Here is a 21,476-nt window from a genome sequence, read left to right as displayed (position 1 = left end):
GAACTCACTTTGTAGACCAGGCTGGCCTCGAACTCAGAAATCTGCCTGCCTCTGCCTCCCAAGTGCTGGGATTAAAGGTGTGCGCCACCACCGCCTGGCTACAACTTGAGTTCTTTACCAAGACATTTCTGAACACTTGAGAACCAAATTCCAGACCATGAAGAAATGCTCAGACTTATCTAGGAGATGCAATAGCAATACAAAGTTCAAAAGACCTAGATTCAAAATTGGTTTCCCAGCTATTATGCTGAAGAACACTTGGGGTTGTTTGGACCAGGCACTGTGTTGGAGTACACTTGGGGTTGCTTGGACCAGGTACCATGTTGGGGTACACTTGGGATTGCTTTGACCAGGCACTGTGTTGGGGTACACTTAAGAGTTGCTTGGACCAGGCACTGTGTTGGGGTACACTTGGCATTGCTTTGACCAGGTACTATGTTGGGGTACACTTGAAGTAGCTCTTGCCAGGCATTATGTTGGGGTATACCTAGGGTCTCTTTGGTCAGGCATGTATTGTGGTACAGCTGGGGCAGAAGGTAGTAGATGCTTTTAAAGGGATGCCAAGGTGATAACCACAGACACTGGTTCTCAGCAGTGGAAGAACCAGCAGCATGTAGCTAAGAATGGACCACAACAGGGAATCACAGGATACATGCAAAACATCACACAACTGTCGAAACTGATGAAGACTAAACTAAGCTGTCTTAAAAACTAATGAAATCACCCACACTGGAAACACGCTAGAGACAACCTGTACAACTAGAATCATCAGCCAGCTAGTAACTGTACTGGCCACATAACTTTGCGGATCCTCCTCAACCATGGCCTTGCACAGATGTTTATATGAGGCTGTCAGTAATGAGAGAATTTTTTCTACCACTCAAGAGAAGGGGCCACCGAATAGTGTATGTAGTGTTAAATTTCATCTGAAGGTGACACTACAGAGAAAAGAAACATATGAAATGCACTGTCTTCAATCTAAGGTTCTACCAGAAAATATTTCACAACCTGATCTGAAGTGTGTTTGATGAAACAGCTATGGAATTTTTAGAAATAACTTAGTTTCTGCATCTCCTTCCAGTTGCAGACTTGAGTAGAGACACCAGCTGTTTCTAAAGTGTGGTTTTAAAAGATTCTGCTTCCAAAGAGAATGGGGTTCCTAGGCCAACAGAAAGGTAAGACTCTGAGAGCCCGAAGACTCTTAACTCTTCCACAGTCTGTTAGGGAACTAAACTGCAAGGAATGAGACTTCCCTCCCAGGAAAGATGGAAGCATGAACTGAAACTCTGAGCATTAGGCAGGAAAGAGGTAGTGGCCACACAAAGAAGTAACAAGGGATCCGTCAAATGTTCCACAGATTCCTACAGGTCAAGAATCATCTACTTTATCAGTGTCGAACAGTTGAGAGGCCCAGGTTCAAATGAAGTTCAAATGTTCTCCTCTACGGGCTTCCATTAAATACCCTAGAAGGAACATAAAGGTAGAACAGAAAATACCAAGGGTACAGTGTAAGGAACAGTATAAGGGTGGTGGGCATTCAAGAACCCAGATTCTTTTCTCATCATGAAAACTATCTTGAGCCACTAAGGAATCAGAAGTAAATCCTTCTGCCCCTGGATCTACTTCCATGCAAGAAAAAAAATCATCTTTGTAATAGTTGGGGGGAAATCTAGAAACAATTTTATGACTAGCAGGCTACTACATTATTAAACGTCACCTGCCATTGGTGAGGGACACTGAATTTTCATGCCCAAACCAGGCAGAAATATAAAGTATAGTCTGACTATGATAGGAAGCAGAATCAGGAAAATCTACACAGCTTTACCTCTAGATGCAGACCATCAGAGCCTGAGTGCAAGGAATCCAAGACAAAGAACCTAGCACGTCCCACCATGAGCCTACCACATCCTAATCCACAACAGAAGCGTACCACACAACAGGAGGAAAACCGTTACAACCTATGGAGAATTCAAAGCAAGCAACAAGGGTCTAGGGAAACAGCTCAATAGCAGAACACCTTTCTGATGGAGACAAAGCCCAGAGGGGAACCTGCCCCACTCTGGGGAGGAGGGAGAAACGCAAAATCAAAATCCAGCTTCACTCCTAACCAGACTGACTAGAGCCAGCAGTGACAGACGCACGGTCACTTTTAAACAGGACGCTTAGACTACCTCTAAGTCTGTCCTTCTGTTACCTGGGGCACAGCAATCAGTCAAGGACCACGGGGGCATAAAGAGTAAACCAAAAGCTAAGCAAGCATTGTCAAGAGAAAGAAATGAATCGAACCAGAATCAGAAATGGCTCACACATCAGTCTCATCAATAGCCATAACATGATAAAAATACGCAGTGGATGATGTAGGGAAGAAAGGTGTGCTTGGCAACTTTATTGAAAAACAAGAGGGTCTAATCAAAATGCTAAGTCTCAGAAGCTGAATGGATGTGAATCTGGTGATGCCTAAGCTAGTATTTTAATGGATTTTTTTGTTAACATTTATTTGTTTATGGGGGTGGGCAGGGCATTCCACAGTACACATGTGGGTGTCAGAAGACAGCTTTTAGAAGTTCCACGCCTTCTTCCTCCACACAGCTGTTAGGGACTCTAACTCAGGTCGCCAGGCTTGACGACAAGCACATGTGCCTGCTGAGCCATCTCACCAGCTCATGCATCTCATCTGTGGTTTCAAATCCACAACTTCAAGAGGTTAAGGGCAGAAAAACCAAACAAGGACATGCATGGTTTCTATGTGGGATGTCATTGGATAACTCTTAACAGCTAGCATCTGTAGTCCGTGCATGCAGTAGGTGTTAGATACAAGTTTGTTCATACAAGAATAAGCGCTAAACACTGGGGAGAGGGTTCAGTGAGCAAAAACACATGTCATTAAGACCTGAAGCCATGGAAAGCTGGGGACATGGTAGCATATATTCTGTGACGACAGTGCAGCTGAGGTGAGACAGGAAGCCAAGGTAGGATGCTCCAGAAGGTCATGAGCAGTTAGTGTGATGTGTACAGTGGTACCACCAAACAAGACGTCCTGTTTCAAATACGGTAGAAGGTGAGGACCAACCTGAGGTTGTCATCTGACCTCCACTGCTCCTCTGTGGCCCACAATTCACACACAAAATGCACACACACACACATACACACACGCAAACACATTCAAAAAAGAAAAGAATAAAGCAATTAACTGTCCCCTAGCAAGTTGTCCAGTTGATAACACAGTCATGATGAATGTATTGATTTAGTGCCAACAGCTTTATCTTGCCAGAGAATTCTGAAATGTGACTCCAACTCCCTTTATTTCTATCTTTTTGTCACTAGACTGTGCTCCCTCTTGGTGGTTAATGGCACCACTGTTCACAGCTGGTATCCTGAGTGCTGTGGTAGTTACACTAAAAAGTTTCTCCAATACTGAGGATGGCCCTTTGGAAGATTCTAGTAGAATCTGTACTGTAAATATTCATGTTTCCCATCAGAGACTTTTTTTCCTTCTCAGAGCCCATCAAAGTTTATTTCCATAATTATTCAATGCTGTCTGTTAAAACTGCAAGCATTATGACAAAGACAATGTCTTTTATTGATGGCAGTTTTCTAAGTCAGTCAGTCCAGGATGGAGGGAACTGCCTTAATAAAACAATTTTACAGCATGTTTTTTTCAGTAAATAAAATGTAGATGTCCAAGTAAATCAGTATTAGCTGGACACACATTTTAATTCCATCCTCTCCTGAATTCCCCCACAAGATGAAAATAATACATCTTGTGTTGTGGTATAGATTCATAAAGAAAAATTAAAATGATGATGAAAACAGTAACCTAGATTTGCAAATTGTGAAGTTAGTAGATGGGTGGCCAACGATTCAGCTGACCAGAGAAAACCCAATTCCAATAAGCATCAAGTACACCAAGATACTTAGGAGCTTGGTGACAGATGGAATCCCTGGGTGTGGCCGTACCGATTGGGATAACGGCCAAGCTAAAACGACTTGTTGTTTGAGTAAGAAGCAGCTTGAGTCCCCGTGCCACGATTCTGCATGCAGAAAAATGGTGCTCACCACTCATGGGGGGAAAATCCACTTTCAAAGAATTTGAGGATTGGGGTTGGAAAGATGGCCTAGCAGCTAAGAGCACTGACTGCTCTTCCAGAGGTCCTGAGTTCAATTCCCAGCAACCACATGGTGGCTCACAACCATCTGTAATGAGATCAGATACCCTCTTCTGGTGTGTCTGAAGACAGCTACAGTGTATTCATATATAGTAAATAAATCTTTTAAAATAAATAAATAAATAAAATTTTTAGAAAAAAAGATTTTGAGGAGTGGGACTTGACTTTCTTACTAATGAGTTACTTCACACTTTATTTACTTGTCAGGCAGGACAGGGAGGGATGTGCATGCAGAAGTTAGAGAACCACCTTGAAAGTCAGGTCTCTCCCTCCATCATGTGTACTCTGGGGATCAAACTCAAGGTGTCAGCCTTGGCATCAGGCACCATTAATTACTGAGTTGCCTCACTGGCCTAACAGAAAGATCTTAGATTCGCAGGGTTAAGGGGGAGTAGGCTTAGATGAGGGTATGAGCACTGTATGCCAGCACATAGCTCACTGTGATTTAAATACAAAGTATGTCCCCAAAAGGCTTATGTATTAAACACTTGGCATGCAGCTGCTGGCACTGTCCTAGAAGGTTCTGGAACTTTAGGATACAGGATGTAACTGGGTGAAGAGGTCACGGAGCTGCTCCTCTCCCTCTCCTCCCTACACCTCTGTCTTTATCTCCCACTTCCATTCTGTCCTGAGGTAAATAACTGGCCACATAGCTGATGCCATCCATGGTGGTCTCCTGTTAATATTAAAGAAAGAAAGAAAGAAAGAAAGAAAGAAAGAAAGAAAGAAAGAAAGAAAGAAAGAAAGAAAGAAGAGAAGAGAAGAGAAGAGAAGAGAAGAGAAGAGAAGAGAAGAGAAGAGAAGAGAAGAGAAGAGAAGAGAAGAGAAGAGAAAAGGAAAGACAAGTTCAAGGACTGTGGACTGAAACTTCTGAAACCATGAGGTAAAACAGCCTTTGCCCTACATTGTCTGCACTAGGAGTTTGTCACAGTAATATGACTGACCTACATTACATGTACCCCAAGAGTCCAGCTCTTGCTTGTTGTGATGGAGCAGGGCTGGGACCAAATGCATACCTCATCTCCCTCTGCGTGATATCCCTTCTTACCCGCAAAGGTAACTTCTGAAGTCATGGACTGCCTCATAACCGTATCATCCCAACCCAAGACAGGGCAGGAGGTGGGCTCTGTGGGGCACTCTTCCTTTAACCAGAGGAAGATAGATATTATCTTCTTCCTTTTCTGAAGAAATGGTCCTGAGACAGGGTATGTGTCTCACTGGATAAAATAAGATATCGGCAGTGAATCTCAGAAAAGCCCTGTTACGTCTTCCTATCTTCCCCACTTCCTTCCTCTCTGGGATTGTGTGCCTCTTCCTCTCGTCTCTGGGATTGGGCTTCCTAATAAAGCCATAATCCTTAAGAGTCTGCTTTCCTTTCTGCTTTCTGTGGAGACCAGGCTAAGTGGCACTCTTTACCTAAGAGGAAACGCTCTCTCCACTGCTGCGGAGCCTTGAACATTAATAAGGGTAGCACCTACCCATCACCAGCTCTGAGAAGTGACAGCCTGCTGGGACCACAAGAGTACTCTAGCAGCCCTGACCAGGCTGTGCTGGCAAGAACTGGGGAAGCATACGGAACCCATTGTGAGGTGTGTGGGCTGAGGTGAGGGGGACATAGAACAGCTTTCACAGACCTGGAGGGACACACTCATGAAACCCAATGCTTTAACAAGAATAACCGAAGCTGTTTCTTGTGGCAGGTTGAATGTGTCCTTGAACCCTGGACGTGATGACAACCTCCTGTAAATAGAGATGTCAAAGCGTCCTTGGCGTAATATTGAGCAGGGTGGTCTGAGAGCTTTGGGAACTGGAAGAGCAAGGATGGGTTTTTAACCCCATGATTGTGATCCCTGCAACAGAAGTCAGTCCCCTTATGATATCTACTTAGAAAGCACTGGTGAGAGGCTAGACTGTGTGTTTTTTAACTGTACATAGGATCCATAATGTTGCATTTAAATTATAGTAAATACATAATAGGACGTTTTGCAATTATAATTGCATTCTTCCCTTATCTTTCATCCCTCCAAGCCCTCTGATACACCCCTCCCTGGTCTTCAAGTTCATGGCTTTTTTTTTCCAGTTTTATTGTATGTATTACATACATATATACACTGACATACATACATATATGTTTTATGTGTATATGTGTATGTATATATATGTGTGTGTGTGTATATGTATGTGTGTGTGTATGTATGTATGTATCCTGTTCAGCCAGCTCAGCTGCCATCCAGGCCCAGATCCAGGATTCTGAGTTGGCCCACCCCAAAATCTCTATCGTCTGTGATCTGTCGGGACCTGTGAGATCCCACTGAGCCAGGGCTCTAGGATCTCCATGACACAGGGCAGCAGCAGGATCACCTGAAGGAATCCTGGTGAGGATATAATACTGATGGTGTCACAGAAGCCAGAGATCTCAGATTGACTATTCACTGCAATGAACATGCGCAAGTGAAGATGTGTGGGCAGAGGGATCTACTATGGGATACACTGTAACTTCATTCTGCAGGTAGATATTCAGTTTGCTAGCAAAATTTACTAAAAAAAAAAAAAAAAAGAAAAAAGAAAAAAAAAGCAGTCTTTTTCCAGCACATATTTTTTAAAAATATTTGTCAAAATGTATATAAACTCTTAAGTCTCAATTAATTCGTTTGAGATTTGAATGCAGTGTATTTTGATCATATTCCCCCCCCCCCCAGTCCTTTCCTAACTTCTTTCAGATCTGCTCCTCCCTACCATTCCCATACTTCATAACTTCTTTTATTCTTTAAACAGCCCATCTAGTCTAGTATGTGCTACTCATATACTCTTAGGTGCAGGGCCATCCGCTGGAGTATGGCCCTATCTACCAGGGGTCACACCCTAAAAGAAAACTGGCTCTTCCTCTCCCAACAACAACAGATCTTCAGCTTGAGGTGGGACTTCCTGACCGATACCCTCCTCCATGCTGAACCGTGTCTGCCTTGATTTTGCATAAATCTTGTGTGTGCTGCCACAATCTCTGTGATTTCATATGTGCAGCTGCCTTACTGTGCCCAGAGAACAGTATTTCAATCCTAACCCTAACCAGAACCTTAACCCTAACCCCAACCCCAACCCTAACCCCTGCCTCTGATTCTTTACTATCTTTCGGTTCTACAATGATCCCTGAACCTTGGAGAAGTGTGATAGACACCTTCCCTTTGGAACTGAGAACAGGCTCTCATTCTCCATACTCTGAGCAGTTTTGGATCTCTGTGTTCATTGCCATAAACCACGAAAAGAAGCTTCTCTGACAGGGCTGAGAGATGCACTCATCTGTGGGAATAATGATAAATCATCAGAACTTGGTTTACTACCATGCCATTTAGCAACCTCACAGTAAGCTCTCCCCTGGAGCCTGGGGTCTATCTAGCCATATCACAGGCTTTTGGCTCTTATAACTGTATCAGGTATGAGTGTTGTGTTATGTTAAATATCACCAGAAAGTGGTTGGCTACGTCCAGAGCATTCACACCACTGTTGCACCAGTGGGCACACCTTGCCAGCCCAGTCGTTTTTGAAACCCACATAATGCACCACTGGCTGGCTGATGACTACTTTTCTCCTCACATAGCACGTACAGCACATGCCAATACAAGGGAAGGCTCCAGGTCACTACCATTGATTTCTCCATGTTCTATGGCTTCCGTATATGATGCCTTCAGCAAGAGTCTTACCCAGGTTCTGGAGAATAATCAAGAACAATGACAATAACCTAGAACATTGTATGAGGGAATTCATGGGACCCACAACTCCAATATTGGAGGTAACTCATTCCTGGCATTGTCATCTTCTATAGTGGTGGATTTCTAGATGACTTCCTCAAAGGTCTATAGTATCAATTCTCTTGCCCCATAATCCCTCTTCTCTCCTACCTAGCCCACTTAATCCTTCTTGCTTCATTATTTCCCACTTCCCTTCATGTTACCTGATTTCTAAAATCTCTTCCTTTGACCCCACCCCCAAATGCCCTTACCAGTTTCTGGCCTCTATGGATACTCCTTATATAAAGACGCAACACTAACATCCACAAATGTTGAGAAAACATGCCGCGTTGGTCCCTCTGAGTCTGGGTTATCTCACTAGGAACGATCGTTTCTGGCCCAATCGATTTACCTGCAAATTTCATGTCAGTTTAGATGTAGACACTTTTTATATTCGTTTGTAAGTTGCTACAGAAATATTTGATAGGCTTTCTATGGAGATTATGTTAAATCCCTATCAATCTTAGAACTGAAGATATTGACCAAATGCTTGGCATGATTTATCCGACCATTGATTTAGCTCGTCTTCGGTTTCTCCGAACAGTATTTTTCACTTCTGGTGTGTGTTACTTTGTAACTGGTAGTGCAACTCTAACCAGTTCATAGTGTATGGCAGCACTATAACAGCATTTTTGAGCAATTTATTTTTCTAGTCATTTACTGCTAGAATATAGAAAAAATAATTTTATCAACTTTGTAGACTTCAATTTTATTCAGTTCATGCATTAGTTGTACTGTTTTTCTTGTACATGGCCCTTGTTTAATAGCCTGCCTTGTATCTTTGTGTACTCAGGCTGCTGTAGCAAAATACTATAAACTAGGTGTTTCCCATAATCCTAGAGTCTTGTAGTACAAGATCAAGGATCCAGAAATCTCAGTGTTACATGGGCATATCTCTCTCCCCCTCTCTCTCTCTCTCTCTCTCTCTCTCTCTCTCTCTCTCTCTCTCTCTCTCTCTGTATGTGCGTGTGTGTGTGTGTGTGTGTGTCTGTGTGTCTGTGTGTCTGTGTTGTCCCCATACAAATGGAGTGTACCACACCAGGAGATTGTAGTATGGGTCCATGCACATGGATGTGGAGGGCAGAGGAAGAGATGAACAGTATCCTGTCTATCATACTCTGTTTTATTCCCTTGAGACAGGGTCTCACACTGAATGTGGCCCCAGGCTAGAAGTCAGCAAGCCTCAGCAAATGTCTTAACTTCCCCTTCTACACTAATGGAGGTATAGATATGTACATTGCCATGATGAGCTTTTAATGTGGGTTCATGAGTCCCCAGCCCTAAGATTCTATAGACAACTGATGGCTTCTTGGGGAGGGAGTAAGTCAACTTTCTTTAAAGATGTACTTTTGAGTAGGTTGAACATGCTCAGCTTGATAACCCTATACTCATGATTATATGGGCAGCAAAAATTGGACTCAATGAATTTAAAAAAAAAAAAAGATGATGTGAAGTTGAAGGGATAGTGGGGAAGGGGGTGGATCTAAGAAGTGGTAAGGGAAGGAGTGGGGTGAATATAATCAGAATACTTTGATGAAATACTCAAGAAAGCTGCTATAAACATAGTTGAGCAAGTATCCTGATGGTATAGTAGGTGTCTTTTGAGTATATGCCCAGGAGTGGTGTAGCTGGATCTTGAGGCACTAGTTCCAATTTTCTGACAAGTTGCCAGATTGGTTTCCAAAGTGGTTGTACAAGTTTGCACTCAGATGGGCAATGGAGGAGTGTTCTCCGTGCTCTACATCCTTGTCAGCATGAGCTGTCACTTGAGGTTTTGATATTAGCCATTATGAAAAGTATAAGATGAAATCTCAGAGTCTTTTGATTTGCATTTCCCTGGTGACTAAGGATGTTAAACATTCCGTTACGTGTTTCCTAGCTATTAGAGATCCCTCTATCAAGAATTCTCTGCTGAGCAGTGGTGGTGCACGCCTTTAATCCCAGCACTTGGGAGGCAGAGGTAGGCAGATTTCTGAGTTTGAGGCCAGCCTGGTCTACAGAGTGAGTTCCAGGACAGCCAGGGCTACACAGAGAAACCCTGTCTCAAAAAAAGAAAAAAAAAAGAATTCTCTGTTTAGATTTGTAGCCCATTTTTAAATTGGGTTATTTGGTTTGTTAATGTCTAATTTCTTGAGTTCTTTATATATTTTGGATATCAGCCCACAGTTGTTGCAAGTAGAGTTAGTGAATATCTTTTCCTATTGTCTAGGCTGCTGTTTTGTCCTATTGATGGTGTCTTTTGCCTCAATGAAGCTCTCAAGTTCCATGAGGTCCCATTTATTATTTATTATTTATTGTTCATCTTAGAGCCTAAGCCATTGGTGTTCTGTTTGGCAAGTCTTCTCCAATACCAATGCATTCAAGATTATTCCCCTACTTTCTCTTCTGTCAGACTTAGAGTTTCTGATTTTATGTTGAGGTCTTTGATCCACTTGGACTTGAGTTTTAGGAAGGGTGATAGATATGAATCTATTTGCATTCTTCTTCATGCAGACATCCAGTCAGACCAATACAATTTGCTGAAGATGCTTTCTTCTTTCCATTGTATTTGGCTTCTTTGTCAAAAATCAAGTGTCTGTAGGTGTATGGGATTATTGTTGGGTCTTTGATTCAAGTGCATTGATCAACCCTGTCTGCTTTTATGCCATGAGGTTTTTATTATTATTGCTCTATAGTACAGCTTGCAATCAGGGATGGTGATACCACCAGAAATTCTTTTATTGTACAGGATTGTTTTAGCTAACCTTGACTTTTGTTTTTCCATATGAAATTGAGTATTGTTCTTTTAAGGTATGGAAAGAATTGTGCTGGAATTTTGATGGCAATTGTGTTGAATCTATAGATTAAGTAGAAATTGCCTAGATGCCCCTCAAAGAACAGATAAAGAAAACGTGGTACATTTACACAACAGAACATTGTTTAGCTATTCAAAACAATAACATCATGAAATTTGCTGGCAAATGGGTAGAACTAGAAAATATCATCTTGCATGAGGTAATCCAGACCCAGAAAGACAAACATGGTATGTACTCACTTATAAGAGGATATTAGTCGTAACAGACAGGATGACCATGCTACAATCCATAGATCCAAAGAAGCTAACTAATAAGGAAGGACCAAGGAAGGATGTGTGAATCTCACTGAGAAGAGGAAATAAAATAAACATCGGAGGATGGATAGAGAAAGGGAACAGGGTAGGAGAGGGGGTGGTGAGGAAACAGGAAGGTTCAAGAGTAGGGAGGATAGAAGGAGAAAGAACTAGAATCAGTGAGGTGGGAAAATCCCTGGGATGAGCTAGAAACCTAGGACAATGAAAACTCTCAGGAATCTACAAGGTTGACCGCACTAAGACTACTGGCAATGGGTAATATGGAACCTGAAACAGCCACCTCCTGTAACCAGGAAAGACTTCCAATGGAGGGATGGGGATACCAATCCACCCACAAAACCTTCAACCCAAAATTTGTTCTGCCTACACTATGTGCAAAAATCAAGATGGAGTGGAAATTGAGGGAATGGCCAACCAATGACTGGCCCAACTTGAGACCCATGCCATGAGAGAAAGCCAAACCTGACACTGTTAATGGTAGTCTGCTACACTTGCAGACAGGAGGCTAGCAAAACTACCATCCAATAGGTTTCAGCCCGCAGCTGATCAAAACATATGCCACAGCCAAACAGGCAGAGCTTGGGAATCTTGTGGAAGAAGGGGAGGATTAACGGAGCCAGAGAGGTCAAGGATACCACAAAAAAAACCTACAGAATCAACTAACCTCAGCCCCTGAGAGCTCACAGAGACTGAACCACCAACCAGAGAGCATGCATGGGATGGACCTAGGCCCCCTACACATATGTAACAGATGTGCAGCATGGTCTTCATGTGGGACTCCTAATAGTAGGAGCAGGGGCTTCCCATGACTCTGCTGCCTGCCTTTGTATCACTTTCCCTAAACTGGCTGCCTTGTCTGGGCTCAGTAGAAGAAGATGCACTTAGTGCTACTGCAAACCGATATGCCAAGGAGGGTTGATATTCACTGGAGGCCTCCCCTTCTCTGAAGAGAAAGGGAGAGGGAAGGGAATGATAGGAGGCTAGAGGGAGGGACTGGAAAGAGAGGAGGGAGAGGAAGCTGCAATCGGGATGTAAAGTAAATAAATTAGTTAATTACTAAAAGAGACATTTTTTTCTCAAAAATTAACAAAAATATTTTTAAATAAATGCTTTTTAATAATACTATTATATCTCATATCCAGCTCCCAATGATCTTGCTAATATGGTGCCTGTGGCTCAGAGGAACAGTCAGGATTTTCATAATTCTTTCCATTTTCTGTGACTAACCTAAGCATAAATAATTGTCATAACATGGACAATTAGTGTAGTCTGGGCTCCCATATGTTTCTGAAGTGTGTGTGTGTGTGCATGTGTGTGTATGTGTGCGTGTGCATGTGTGTGTGTGTACATGTGTATGTGTGTGTGTGCGTGCGCACTGTACCTAGCTTTTTTTTCTGTAAAGTGGCCCTATAAATTGCATCATAAAGGAAGTCATTAGAAAGAAATTGGGATGTGGGGTGTTGGGGAAGGAAGGGAGGGAGGAAGCCCACAGCCGGCCAGAGTTCCTCCTGTGCTCTGGACAGAGTTCCTCCTGTGCTCTGGGCAGGCAGATGCAGGAGGACTGCTGGATACTTTCCACTCTGCCCGGGTGGGCATCTGGCTGTGTGAAAGCCACTGACCTCACACGGTGGGGGGTGGACAAGGGGCAGCCCTTGATACCAGGGGCCCCGGGGCGATACCCTCTGTTGAGGGCAGAGGGAGAGAGGTTCCCACCCAGGCGAGAGTCCTTAAGTCTGTGGCAAGAGCACAGGAAGGCCTTCTGATGGGAGATTAGGCTCAGCTTGTTAGGAGAAAGCCTATCCCATTGTTTAAGCACAGCGAGCCTTGATGAACAGAGACAGTCTTTGGTTTTAGAGCTTTATTGTAGAAAGGCAAGGGGAAAGAGAAAAGGTAGAAAAGAGAGAAAGACTGGCTATGGCCAAGAGGAGAGAAGGGGGAAAGAGAGAGAGGAAAGGCTGGAGAGTAAGAGCGAAGAGAGAAAGGCGAAGAGAGTAAGGGGAGTAAGAGAGCAAGCAGAGAGAGAAAGAAAAGTAAAAGCTTAAGAGAGCGAGGAGGGGCCAAACAGCCCCTCATATGGTGGGGCTGTTATCTTGCCATTGCTAGGTAACTGGGAGAAGTTTAGCCTGAAGGTCAGAAGCTTGGGACATTGTCTTCCTGACTAAAAGCTACGCTTCTCCTGTGGGAGCTGTGGGGCAGTAACTTCGACAGGAGCCAGGGGTCCAGGAGACATGAGGGAACACCTTTTGTCCCTTGTAGGTGGGAATCACCACCACTGGGTTTCACTGGGGTTCACAACCTCAGCTCAACTGGAGACCAGACTGTCTGTGTATAGCCCAATGCCCCACAGGAGACAATCTCTGAGAATGATGTAATAGTTGGTGTTCTTGTTGCTGACCAAGATCCTCAGAATAAAGCAAATAATTTTATGACTTGAAACTTAGTTTTAAAAAAAAAGGTAAGATTCTAAATTTTCATAATTGTTAAAATTAAGAAAGTGATACAAAGTGAGTTCCAGGACAGCCAGGGCTATACAGAGAAACCCTGTCTCGGGGAAAAGAAAAGGAAGAAGAAGAAAGTGATTCTTCAAATATTTTAAATTTGCCTAAACATATATCTACCTAGCACATATATGTATAAACATACATATGTATGTATATATATACATGTATGTATGTATGTTTATATATATATATAATACAAAAATCACACACAGAACCCACATAATACATAAAAATAATTCTATACTGCTTATGTGGTAGCTAAAACAAACATTTAAAGAAACTATTTGCCTTTGTGGAATTCAGGTAAGATGTATTTATTTGGGCAGGAAAGATGATGATAGGTGGCAGAAAATACTATGTGCGGAGCCCTCTTAATTTTGTAAGAAACTAAATCTAGCCTTTCCATTTCCTTCAATAGATACCATCCTAATAGATTCAGTCATGCAGAGAGCGGGGCTATTTGCTATGCAAGCATGTATCCAAAGGAATCTAAAATTCTGAAGCCGTCATAAGCCATTTTATAATACTTTAAGGAAAGGAAGGTTCTTCAGGCTTATGTGACCGCTTCTCCGTCTCTGCTGCAGCCATCTACAAGCTGACTCAGAGCTGACTCGCTGTTTAAATCCCTTCCTCTGGGAAAGTCCCTTTAAAATTGAACTGGAGGTCAAGATGCCACAGCTAACTGCGAGGTTTTACTTCTGTTAAACTGCTCGCTTGCTCTCCTGCCACTTGCAACTGACTGCCTGGATATGGTTTCTGCCTTTAAAAGCTCTCTGCAGAAAGTAGTGGGGGATGCTCTGTGAGAACTATTTCTCTCCGGGCAGTCATGGACCGGTGGGCTTAATAAATGCTCTCAAATTCATACTCGGATTTTGTCAAGTGGTCCTGGGGTGTTTGCCCTATGACATGAGCCTCATTGTTATTTGAATTCTTAACGCAGGTTGAGCATCTCTCATTTGAGTCCTGAAAACACTTACAAGCGGAGCATCCCTCACATGAGAACTGAATATCTGAAATCCAAAGTGCCCCAAAGTCTGAGACATTTTGGGCAACAAAGCGACATTCAAAACTTTGTGATTTTATAGCATTTCAGGTTTGGGATTTGGGAATGAGAAGTGGCGAACTGTCTCTGTAAATTTACATTTTGGACACCTTCAAATTTTGAAATACTTCTGCTCCAAGCCTTAAGAATTAGGATAATCACATTATATTAGTAAGCACAAGTAGATATTGGAAAGAACAAGATCAAAAATGGAGACAAAGGTAGCTAACTTTATGTACAATATGAGTTTGATGGCAGGCTGATGGCAGACTGTGGGCTTGAGTGAAGGGGTGTGGCACAAATCATGGGCTCCTTAACAACAGTATCGATGGAGAAGTTACAGGGTTGCCCATGCGGGTGGCAGGGACCTTCTCCCTTTCTCTGCAGCCCCTGTGCCAATGCCCAGCACTGTACCAAAGCATCCTTCAGAAGAGACAAGGAAACTGAAGGGCTTCAGAGGTCTTGAGCTGTTAGCATGCCAGCATCCCCAAAGAGCAGAGTGACCTTCTATCTTCTTGTGTGGCCCACTTCTCTGCTAGGAATAGAGCTCCGTGGCAGGCAACCGCCACAGAAAGAAGACCAGAACCACACAGAGAGACGGCCCATGCTAACCACCAGATTTTCATTCACTCACCTGCTCCTGTAGCCTACTGTTTGCCCACACCCTGCGGCACACCATACACTCGAACGTGTCAATGTAGTTGTCCTGGTTAATGTCCTGCACACCCCACTCCCGTTCCCGGAGAGCTGTCAGAAGCCGCTGGTTAGAGATCTCGCCCTTTAGCTTCCACTCTACATAGGTCTCATACAACCCATCGTCATAATCCAGTCTCCTAATGAAGCTCGCCAGCTCTCTGGGGTGAGAGAATTCCGATACCAGAATGGCGCTTCGGTTACTTGGAAGCCAGTCGGAGATAGTGGGGGATCCGTAATACACAGGCACGACCCCCAGTTTCAGTGGTCTCCAGAACTTCTCTGTGATATAATCATCACAGACCGCATTCTCAAAGGCCAGGATGAACTTATACTGGGCAATGACTCTGTAGAAAGCATCAGCATCCATGGAGGCGGGGTTTTTCAGCTGCTGAGGAAGATCTCTGTTCTGTAAACACTCGCCATAGGAATCAACTTCAATGTACGCCATCAGCTCCCGGACATAGCTGTCCCTGTCTGATGGTGGATCGCAGTCCGACTGAACATATACCAATGGGGCCAGTTTTTGTCTTAGGTTGTTCTTAGACTGTAAAGGAACTAGGTATCTGAGTGACTTCAGGACGTCCACGCCTTCCAGGTACTGCGTAGTCAGTGGCAAGTCGGAATACCTGCTGAACGTGGCCGTATGGTTGAATAAGGTGATGACTGGTTTATGGAAGAGCTTATAATTGTTTTTGGGGGACTCTTCATGGAAAAGGGCCCAGTCATGGTGGACTTTCCGAGGCAAAGGTAAGCTGTCTATGTTAAAGTCAGTACCTGGGAGGAAAAAATAAAATATGAATGTCCATATTTGGTATAGTATCTCAGGGTAAGATCATAATATACAGGAGTCTGATACAATGAATAAGTGCGTGGGTCAGTGCCCCTCCAAAGATCCCAAGAAGGCGATTGTGAAGCCTGTACCACAAAACTGACCAACAAAAGAATTATCAAATATAGCGACTGTCTTTCATTATTATTATTAATCATTTTATTCATTTACATTTCAAATGATAGCCCCCTTCCCAGTTAATCCTCTGCCAATCCCCCATCCCATCCCCCCTCACCCCTTCCTCTTTGCCTCTCTGATGGTGCTCTTCTACTCATTCACCTACTCCTGCCTCATCCCTCTAGCCTACCCCTGCACTGGGGCATCAAGCCTTCCTCCCCTTCCACTGATGTCAGATAAGGCCACCCTCTGCTATATATGTATCTACAGTCCTGGCTCCATCCATGTATACTGTTTGGTTGGTGGTTTAGTCCCTGAGAGCTCTTGGTGGTCCAGTTAGTTGGTATTGTTCTTCTTATGGGGTTACAATCTCCTTCAGCTCCTTCAGTCATTCCCCTAGCTCTTCCATTAGGGTCTCCCGGCTCAGTCTGATGGTTGGCTGTGAGGATCTGCATATGTATTGGTCAGGTGCTGGCAGAGCCTCTCAGCTCTGCAAACTCTGCAGCTCTCAGGGTCCTGTCAGCAAACACTTCTTGGCATCAGCAATCGTGTAGGGGAGTTGGTGTCTGTACATGGGATGGATCCCTAAGTGGGGCTGTCTCTGGATGGCCTTTCCTTCAGTCTCTGTTCCATTTTTTGTCCATGTCTTTCCTTTGGACAGGAATGTTTCTGGGTTAAAAAATTTGAGATGCATGGGAGGCCCCATCCCTCAGTTGGGTGCTGTGCCTATCTACTGGAGGTGGTCTCTACAGATTGTATCTCCCCTTTGTCAGGTATTTCGGCTAAAGTCATCCCCATTGACTCCTGGGAGCCTCCTACTTCCCTGGAATCTGGGACTTTCTAGTGGCTACAATAGTTCCCCATCCCTCTATTCTACAAGTTCCTATTCAATTTCCTGATTCTCTGTACTTCTCTCCTGTCCTTTCCCAATACCTGTTCCTGCTTCCCTTTTTCTCCTCACCCTTCTCTCTCCCTCTCTGGTCCCTCCCTCCCTCTAGCTCCTGTGACTATTCTGTTCTCCATTCTATGTAGGATTGTCTTTTTTTATTCTATAAAAAAAGGTACTGAGGGTAGGGTGCCTGGGCAGATATAAAAAGCAGCATTATTCTATTGCCTTCTGTAAGTGTCTCTTCATTCCAAAAGAGTTGTCTACAAGACAGCAGGAGAGATGGAGACATCAAGATAGACAGACAGTTTCTTAACAAGAAAAGGGCAAAGGAAGCCAAAATGGCAGAATGCAACTGGGCTGGCAGATGGATTGAACAGGTTAAGTTGGGACCATGCAAGAGTTGCCTTAAGAAGTATGCGCGATAGATTTTTTTTTTATCCAAAATGACTGATTTCAACAGAGCACAGTTGATCAATCTTAGTCAAAATGGTCGTCAGAGGCTTTTAAAGACAAAAGCATTGATAATGGTACAATATTGCAGACCACTGCAGGGATAGGCATGAATTGGCAAGTGCATCAAAAAATAAAGAGGCATAGCATGCTTGTAATGAGGAGTGACTCTGGCTTCCTCGCAATTAATTGAAAAACCTTTAAAATATGACAATATGCATGCAGATAGACGTGATGGATGTGGTGAGCAGTTATTTCCTGAAATAATTAGGAAAAACTAATGTCTATGACTAAGGCAGAAAAATTAAGACTTTATCACAATATGGAATTTCTGTGTGCTCCTGAAGATAATACTGGCTTGAGGTTTTTAAACATTAATGTAAGGAAATAGTAAAACCAAAACTACACATATGCGTGCACACGCGCGCACACACACACAAAGAAAAACAAAACAAAACAATACTCCAACTTCTACTACCTTCTGGGGAATTAAAATGTACCAAATAACTATAGCATTATGAAACATAGTCATTAGTAGGCTCATAAAAATTAGTTACTTAAGGTAGGTGCAAATTCTCTCAAATAAATACAAACTCTTTGATGTCAACAGTACATCAATGAGAAGTCAGATGAGACTGAAGCTGCCTACTCACAACCGATGAGCTCACATGGCAGGCAGGATGAGAGTCCTATGGGACACCCTGCACCATCAAGCCAACAGTCCACGGTCCTCACTAACTATGTGGAGTTTAACCCCACCTTCACTGAGAGATAATATCCAAGATGGAGGAGCCAACACTTGTAGAGGAAGCAGATATCCCATTCCTGGCTGACTGAGGGGGATGAGAATGATGAAGCATTTCTGGGAACAGGTACCATATGTTACTGGGATGGATACACAAGAGGGTCCCTGAAATACCCAGAATCTGGTGACCTGCTCCGCATCAAGTGCACCATCCTCTACATGCTGCAGCCTGATGGGGAAACCTGAGTTATAACCAAGTTTGCACTTTGTGATTACTGTACCAATGTTGCTCACTAGTTCTTTCCTGTTCACTAATTCTGCAATGTGTGACCTCCCCCAAAGTCACTCCAATGACACACTCAGCAGGTGCTCTTGATCTCTGTAGTACAAACACCTTTTCTCACTAGTGACTCAAAACCAAGAGTTTTAAAATGTGAGGGCATTCGATTAAGTCGGGGGACACATACTGAACACAGAGATTTTGCCAAAAGAAAGACATCTCTACCTTGTGTTCTCCATCAATAGCAAGAGTGACCTATATGTGTTTATTTAGCATTGGCTATATTTGATATTAAGCATCAAAAGGCATTCTCACCCACACACTTGAAATGTAACATATATGGTCCAGAAAAAACGTCTGAGGGGATTGTTCACGGAGGTTAATGACTATCAACACAGAAAAGAAACAGGGGGGGCAATGAAGGAAGATCTGGGAAGAAAGGCAGTTCACCATGATGAAGCTGATGCTGCTCTGAACAAGCCTAGCCTGGTAGCAGCTGTAACAAGTGGAGACGTGGTTCAAAGCCTTAGGACTGGAGGCCAAAGGGATTTGATCAAAATAAATGAGACCCAAGCCATGCATGGGCCACACTCATTCTCCCAGCATTTGTAGGGGTGAGGGGAGGCTGAGGACTCCAAGTGTTCAGAAAGTCAACGAATTTTATCTAGCACATGAGAGGCTGAAAGAGGAGGACCGAGAGTTTGGGGTCATTCTGGATTACATAATGAGATCCTGTTTAAAAAAAAAAATAGAAAAAGAAAAGAACACGCACAGAAGTCAACAATTAATTGTTGGGTTAGTCACAGAGGTTTTGAGCAAGCAACTCCTACCTACTGGCTGTGCACGGCTAACGGCTTGGGCATAGATGGGAGATTGTTTTGTCTTGTTTTGTTTTTACTCAAGTTTAATTTATTGTTTAGGGTTTTATTTCCCTTTTTTTTTTAAATTAGGTATTTTCCTCCTTTACATTTCCAATGCTATCCCAAAAGTCCCCCATACCCTCCCCCCACTCCCCTACCCACCCACTCCCACTTTTTGGCCCTGGCGTTCCCCTGTACTGGGGCATATAAAGTTTGCAAGTCTCTCTTCAGTGATGGTCGACTAGGCCATCTTTTGATACATATGCAGCTAAAGTCAAGAGCTCCGGGGTACTGGTTAGTTCATAATGTTGTTCCACCTATAGGGTTGCAGATCCCTTTAGCTCCTTGGGTATTTTCTCTAGCTCCTCCATTGGGGGCCCTGTGATCCATCCAATAAGATGGGAGATTCTTAATCCAGGTCAAAATGGGACAACACAACAAAAATTCAAAAAATCAGAGTAATGGAGGGAGTGAACAGAGCCTAGGGTCTCTGAGGTCCTAAGTGGATATACTGTTGGCAGACAAACTGGTAGGCTTTTTCTCTCCCTTTGTGACACAGATAGAGGCCAGATTAGACCAGATAAAAAGTAGATAAAGGCAGGTTTATTAGGAGGCAGCTTTTGGATGGATTCGGCAATCTTACAGGAAGAGACAGTGAAGTCACAAGCCCAGGCTAAAGCAAGGGAATTTTACAGATCTTAGGTGAGGAGTGATGACGTGTCAGCTAGCAGCTGGGATTGTGTCCATACATGGTCAAAAACTGACCCTGGGCAAGCACTCTTGGGGGGTTTCCAGAAACTTGGAGATGAGGAGTTATGCCATGTTAGCCTGGGGTTTTCTCCATGCATGCAGGGTTGGGGGAAGGAGGGTAGATGGGGTTTTCCAGCTATGTAGGGGGTACCAACCAAACACAGCCTCTAGTGGTATCTGTGAGGAGTCTCCAGGCTGTGTTAACTGGGGTGGGATGACTGTGGGGAGCACCATTCCATGGGTGGAGTCCAAAGCAGAATAGGAAGGAAAGATAGAGCTGGGCACCCGTCTTCACCTCTCTGCCCCAACTGTGGATGCACTGTGAGCAGCTGTCTCCAGTTCCTGCCACTGTGATGTCACCACCGTGCTCACTGTAGCCTTAGACTGTGAGCCAAGTAACCTTCCTTCCTTTAGTCACTTCTGGCAGATTTCGTGTTCTAGTGTTGGAGAAGGCACCTAACTCGCCTTTCATTCTCCTGGGCTGCCACAGTTGAAGAGCCATCTTCTTCCTCCCCCTGCCCAGAGAGTTCCAGAAGCAGCTCAGCCTGTTGCCTCTAAGGTTTCTCCCTAGCTTCTTTTCTACATCCCTGCCCATAGCAATGGATTAAGGTCTTTCAAAGCAAACAGCAGATGCAAGAAGGTGCGGTTTACACTTAAAAATGCTTAGATACTCAGAGGTGCAAGAACTTCCCCTGCGTCTGCACCTGTCCCGTATCATGAAAGAGCAGCCTGTGAACACACATGTGGCTAGCCTCATCTACACTCCCAAGTGTCATACCAACAAAGTCTCCCTCCTCAAACTTTCGTCAAACTCCTCAGAGAGCTCTCTACGACTAGAGCTTATTATCCTCAGCCTGCTGAGTCCAGATGTTTCGAAGAATCCTGCCTGATCAGGTGAACAAGAATCTCCTACCTGGATATCCTAATCTACACTTGATGTCTAAGACCACTGCCTGCCTTTAGTAAGAGCCTCCATACTCTTGATAGACTCTACAGTTTCCTTTCCACTATCCCCACCTGTTGACTATAAACCCCAGCTATCTTTCCCCTTTCACAGTTGAGCTGTTTTACAGTAAAGTATCTATCCTTTACTGCAGTAATGCAAAGGAAATGTCTTTCTGTTTTTAACAAGTATTTGGTTCAGAACTTTTGTGTGTGTGTGTGTGTGTGTGTGTGTGTGTGTGTGTGTGTGTGTGTGTGTGTGTTTTCAAGACAGGGTTTGAGAGAGAGAGAGAGAGAGAGAGAGAGAGAGAGAGA

The 21,476-nt window shown here is 43.7% G+C and overlaps 1 protein-coding gene across 1 annotated transcript in view; it reads right to left on the bottom strand.

The window, feature by feature from the left end:
• Fut10 (fucosyltransferase 10) overlaps positions 1-21,476 on the bottom strand; it is a 75,081-nt gene that overhangs the window by 5,946 nt on the left and 47,659 nt on the right. The window contains exon 4 of the mRNA XM_021170202.1: positions 15,238-16,073. Within this exon, the coding sequence (XP_021025861.1) occupies positions 15,238-16,073 (836 nt within the window). The remainder of the gene's footprint in view (positions 1-15,237; positions 16,074-21,476) is intronic.

Source organism: Mus caroli, chromosome 8 (genome assembly GCF_900094665.2).
Source record: "Mus caroli chromosome 8, CAROLI_EIJ_v1.1, whole genome shotgun sequence".
Taxonomy (NCBI): Eukaryota; Metazoa; Chordata; class Mammalia; order Rodentia; family Muridae; genus Mus; species Mus caroli.
Note: the sequence above shows the minus strand (reverse complement) of the source record. Positions and strands in the feature narration are given on the sequence as shown.